At 45.9% G+C, this 6,000-nt stretch overlaps 1 protein-coding gene across 1 annotated transcript in view; it reads right to left on the bottom strand.

Annotated features, from left to right (window-relative positions):
* Positions 1-1,642: 1,642 nt before the first annotated feature.
* The window catches only part of LOC311116262 (catenin alpha-1-like), a 194,991-nt gene continuing 190,633 nt past the window's right edge, over positions 1,643-6,000 (bottom strand). The window contains exons 16-17 of the mRNA XM_084191370.1: positions 3,139-3,351; positions 1,643-2,616 (exon numbers count right to left, since the gene is read on the bottom strand). Coding sequence (XP_084047496.1) covers positions 2,539-2,616; positions 3,139-3,351 — 291 coding nt within the window. The 3' untranslated portion in view covers positions 1,643-2,538. The remainder of the gene's footprint in view (positions 2,617-3,138; positions 3,352-6,000) is intronic.

Raw genomic sequence — 6,000 nt, 5'->3', positions numbered from 1 at the left:
TTAGCAGAAAAACACCCCCAAAGCATAATGTTTCCACCTCCATGTTTGACGGTGGGGATGGTGTTCTTGGGGTCATAGGCAGCATTCCTCCTCCTCCAAACACGGCGAGTTGAGTTGATGCCAAAGAGCTCGATTTTGGTCTCATCTGACCACAACACTTTCACCCAGTTCTCCTCTGAATCATTCAGATGTTCATTGGCAAACTTCAGACGGCCCTGTATATGTGCTTTCTTGAGCAGGGGGACCTTGCGGGCGCTGCAGGATTTCGGTCCTTCACGGCGTAGTGTGTTACCAATTGTTTTCTTGGTGACTATGGTCCCAGCTGCCTTGAGATCATTGACAAGATCCTCCCGTGTAGTTCTAGGCTGATTCCTCACCGTTCTCATGTTCATTGCAACTCCAAGAGGTGAGATCTTGCATGGAGCCCCAGGCAGAGGGGATTGACAGTTATTTTGTGTTTCTTCCATTTGCGAATAATCGCACCAACTGTTGTCACCTTCTCACCAAGCTGCTTGGCGATGGTCTTGTAGCCCATTCCAGCCTTGTGTAGGTCTACAATCTTGTCCCTGACATCCTTGGAGAGCTCTTTTGTCTTGGCCATGGTGGAGAGTTTGGAATCTGATTGATTGATTGCTTCTGTGGACAGGTGTCTTTTATACAGGTAACAAACTGAGATTAGGAGCACTCCCTTTAAGAGTGTTCTCCTAATCTCAGCTCGTTACCTGTATAAAAGACACCTGGGAGCCAGAAATCTTTCTGATTGAGAGGGGGTCAAATACTTATTTCCCTCATTAAAATGCAAATCAATTTCAAAAAAAATTTGACATGCGTTTTTCTGGATTTTTTTGTTGTTATTCTGTCTCTCACTGTTCAAATAAACCTACCATTAAAATTATAGACTGATCATTTCTTTGTCAGTGGGCAAACGTACAAAATCAGCAGGGGATCAAATACTTTTTTCCCCTCACTGTATGTATGTATGTATGTATGTATGTATGTATGTATGTGTGTGTATGTATGTATGTGTATGTGTGTATGTATGTATGTGTGTGTGTGTATGTATGTGTGTGTGTGTATGTATGTATGTATGTATGTATGTATGTATGTATGTATGTATGTATGTATGTATGTGGAACTAGGGTTATGTATTAAACCAGAAGGTTGGGAGAGAATGATTCTCCTCTCTCTATTAGCTTTGGTTTGCTGCATCCAGTGAGGCACGCGAGACCTCATCCAGACTACTCTTTAAAACCTGGGGGGTTAACGACAGGGAAAAATAACTAAACATTTACAGTTCCAAATGTCAAAGAGGACTACACAAACAGATTTACTGTACTGTACTTAAAACATTAAAATAATGACAATTCAGTGTTATATTAGCAGTAAGGCCCGAGGGGGTGTGGTATATTGGCAATATACCACAGTGTTGCGTCGTGCCTGGATACAGCCCTTAGCCATGGTATATTGGCCATATACCACAAGCCTTATTGCTATTACACGCTGGTTACCAACATAATTATAACAGTAAAAATAAATGGTTTGTCATACCCGTGGTATACAGTCTGATATACCACAACTTTCAGCCAATCACAGCATTCAGGGCTGGTAAGCACCCAGTGTATAGTAAAGTATTACGACACTATAATATCAAACTTTTATTAGACAGCACAGAACACATTGAGAATGAAAAATCAACTTGTTTTTTAAAAATCAAAGCTAAAAACCAATGCTCCAGTATTAAGTATTAAGGCAGTAGATCTGGTTTAGAGTGGATAGGCCCATCTGATCTGCACATTATATAATGCTGCACCATATTCTATACGGCACATAGTGGGATACCATCCAATACCCTCCCACCGTCCACACAATTAGAAAATATGTTAGAATGTAATTATATAAAATACCCAGGGCATCTCACATCACAGGTTAAGGGGCAGTGGGTCAGGGGTCAAAATGATTAGTTGTCAGAATTAGATCTTACAGTATCAATGAAAGCCTCCCTCCCCTCTCGTACAAACATTGGAATATATAATAGCAACAACAGTAATAGAATTGCCCTTTGCTTTTTTCTAAATCGCTTTGTTTTCCAGTAAAAGGCATCATACGGCAGGCTAGAGACGGAGAGCCATCAGAATACAGTCGTTTGAATGGAAAAAAAGTGACTGGTAGAGAAAGAGAGCGAGAGAGTTCAGGACCTTCCCTTCCATAGCAACATCACATCCAACCAGACGGCTGGACTAGACCAGGGAAGGAAAGGAGGAGGAGCTTTCCAAACCATTTCATTCAGATTTTTTTTTTTTTCTCACCCTGTCATTTTTGACGAGACTAAAAAGAAGCTCCAAACATCTACATCAGAGTTGATCTAGCCAGCTCCATCAGAGTTGATCTAGCCAGCTCCATCAGAGCTGATCTAGCTAGCTCCATCAGAGTTGATCTAGCTAGCTCCATCAGAGTTGATCTAGCCAGCTCCATCGGTATCCCAACCCTCTAGCCCCTACCTCCTCTCACCACCCTAACCCTGACTCGACCGCTCCATCTCTAGATGCTATCCATGGCTTTGAACTCGCTGAGAGCCTGAACAGGGTTGATGTGTTTCTTTTGGGATGACCTCTTGACCTAAGAGAAGAGAAGATAGCATTTTTATTATTCTGTTTTCACAGAAATGTATCTCGGGTCATTAAATCTCCTTACAGGCCATAAAAAAACTTTTAAAAACTGGCAATTTACAGAAGAAACATATAGGGCTGGTTTCCCGGACACAGATTAAGTCCTGGTATTCTCCATGGAGATTGAAAGCTTTTTAGTCCAGGACTATGTTGAACCTGTGTCCTGGACACCAACAGGGAACTACGCAGGGGATTATACAAGTGATGCTGGGAATCCTTAGCGGTGAAACTGCCACGTCCGTTTGCGATATTACAACAAAGACGTTACTTCAAACAACGGACACTTTTCCCCCTCGGATGTCATTGCATGTGCAATAGACCAGCAGAGTTTATACTCTTGTTTTTACCAAGATGCTGAATGCTCCAATCCTCCTTTTCAAAAACAAAACAAAAACAATAACACCTGGGGGTGAACCAGTGGAGCCGTCCCCCCTGTAGAGGATCTCAGCTTTAACATCATGGTTCCCGTTACCTTGTTGTTGGATCCATCTTCCTGTTTCTCTCTCTTGACCAGGGGTTTCTTCTCTGGGGCTTTCATCTTCCAGGAGATAGCAGGCATGTTCAGGGACTGCATGGCCATGGACTTCTGGTACTTAGTGGAGGCCACGTAGCTAGCCTTGACCGTGGACACCACCGTGTTCATCAGGTTCTTAGCTGCCTGGATCAGAGACATAGCACTGTCCACCTGGAGGGAGAAGGGAGGAGGGAGAGGAGGGAGGGGGGGAAAGGAGGGGAGGAGGGAGAGGAGGGGAGGAGAGAGGGAGGTGGGAGAGGAGGGGAGGAGAGAGGTAGGGGGGAGAGGAGGGGAGGAGAGAGGTAGGGGGGAGAGGAGGGGGGAGAGGGAGGGAGGGGGGAGAGGGGGAGAGGAGGGGAGGGAGGGGGGAGAGGAGGGGAGGGAGGGGGGAGAGGAGGTGAGAGAGGGGGAGAGGAGGGGAGGGAGGGGAGGAGAGAGGTAGGAGGGAGAGGAGGGGAGGGAGGGAGGAGGGGAGGGAGGGGGAGAGGAGGGGGGGAGGGAGGAGGGGAGGGAGGGGGAGAGGAGGGGGGGAGGGGGAGGAGGGGAGGAGAGAGGGAGGGGGGGAGGGAGGGAGGGGGGAGAGGAGGGGAGGAGAGAGTGAGGGGGGGAGGGAGGAGAGGAGGGGAGGGAGGGGGAGAGGAGGGGAGAGAGGGGGAGAGGAGGGGAGAGAGGGGGAGAGGAGGGGGGGAGGGAGGAGAGGAGGGGGGGGGGGGAGAGGAGGGGAGGAGGGGAGGGGGGAGAGGAGGGGAGGAGAGAGGTAGGGGGAGGAAGAGAAGGAGATAGAGAGAGAGAAGAGACTAGGTTAGCCAGTGCTTGAGGTAGAAGTTGTCCTCTTAACCACAGATCTAGGATCAGATAACTAACTGTACCTCCCAGGATATTATACGGTATAACCATATAGATACATCCCAAATGACCCCAAGGGGCCCTGGTCAAAGTAGTGCACTATATAGGCAATAGTGTGTCATTTGGGAGCACACAATATCTGACCCCAGATCAGCAGTTAGAGGCAACCTGTATTTCCACCTGTAATGTTTCCCACCACCACCCTCACTGATCAGAGGGTCACTGAGTTAATGTGATCCTATGTGTCTGGCTTTGGCCAATGTCTCTGGCTACGTCCCAAATGGCCTCCTATTCCATATATAGTGCACTACTTTTGACTAGGGCACATAGGTCAAATAGGCTCTGGTCAAAAGTAGTGCACTATGTAGGGAATAGGGTGTAGTTTGGGCTGTAGCCTGAATGTTACTGTATCTGTGGTGGGGTTGGGAATACCTGGCTCTCTAGGAATGCTTGGGAAACCTCCTGTGAAGGGAAAAGGGAGAGAGGGAACTTGAACGTTAATAGTTGAACTCTAGAAGTCTAGTTAATAAAGTGAAACATGGTGGAGCCTCGGGGTAAAGGCTTCAGAGCAGGACAAGGCAGCAGCAGTGTGACTGGCTGTACATCCAGCAGATTGACCATGTGGTGTACAGGGTATACTGAATAACATCCAGCAGATTAACCATGTGGTGTACAGGGTATCCTGAATAACATCCAGCAGATTGACCATGTGGTGTACAGGGTATACTGAATAACATCCAGCAGATTAACCATGTGGTGTACAGGGTATACTGAATAACATCCAGCAGATTAACCATGTGGTGTACAGGGTATACTGAATAACATCCAGCAGATTAACCATGTGGTGTACAGGGTATACTGAATAACATCCAGCAGATTAACCATGTGGTGTACAGGGTATACTGAATAACATCCTGCAGATTAACCATGTGGTGTACAGGGTATACTGAATAACACCCAGCAGATTAACCATGTGGTGTACAGGGTATACTGAATAACATCCAGCAGATTAACCATGTGGTGTACAGGGTATACTGAATAACATCCTGCAGATTAACCATGTGGTGTACAGGGTATACTGAATAACATCCAGCAGATTAACCATGTGGTGTTCAGGGTATACTGAATAACATCCTGCAGATTAACCATGTGGTGTACAGGGTATACTGAATAACATCCTGCAGATTAACCATGTGGTGTACAGGGTATACTGAATAACATCCAGCAGATTAACCATGTGGTGTACAGGGTATACTGAATAACATCCAGCAGATTAACCATGTGGTGTACAGGGTATACTGAATAACATCCAGCAGATTAACCATGTGGTGTACAGGGTATACTGAATAACATCCAGCAGATTAACCATGTGGTGTACAGGGTATACTGAATAACATCCAGCAGACTAACCATGTGGTGTTCAGGGTATACTGAATAACATCCAGCAGACTAACCATGTGGTGTTCAGGGTATACTGAATAACATCCAGCAGATTAACCATGTGGTGTACAGGGTATACTGAATAACATCCAGCAGATTAACCATGTGGTGTACAGGGTATACTGAATAACATCCAGCAGACTAACCATGTGGTGTACAGGGTATACTGAATAACATCCAGCAGATTAACCATGTGGTGTACAGGGTATACTGAATAACATCCAGCAGATTAACCATGTGGTGTACAGGGTATACTGAATAACATCCAGCAGATTAACCATGTGGTGTACAGGGTATACTGAATAACATCCCGCAGATTAACCATGTGGTGTACAGGGTATACTGAATAACATCCAGCAGACTAACCATGTGGTGTACAGGGTATACTGAATAACATCCAGCAGATTAACCATGTGGTGTTCAGGGTATACTGAATAACATACAGCAGATTAACCATGTGGTGTACAGGGTATGCTGAATAACATCCAGCAGATTAACCATGTGGTGTTCAGGGTATACTGAATAACATCCAGC

This window comes from Coregonus lavaretus, assembly GCF_964263955.1.
Source record: "Coregonus lavaretus genome assembly, contig: HAP1_SCAFFOLD_606, whole genome shotgun sequence".
NCBI classification, from domain to species: Eukaryota; Metazoa; Chordata; class Actinopteri; order Salmoniformes; family Salmonidae; genus Coregonus; species Coregonus lavaretus.
The sequence above is the reverse complement of the archived record's forward strand: the minus strand, read 5'-3'. Positions and strand labels throughout refer to the sequence as shown.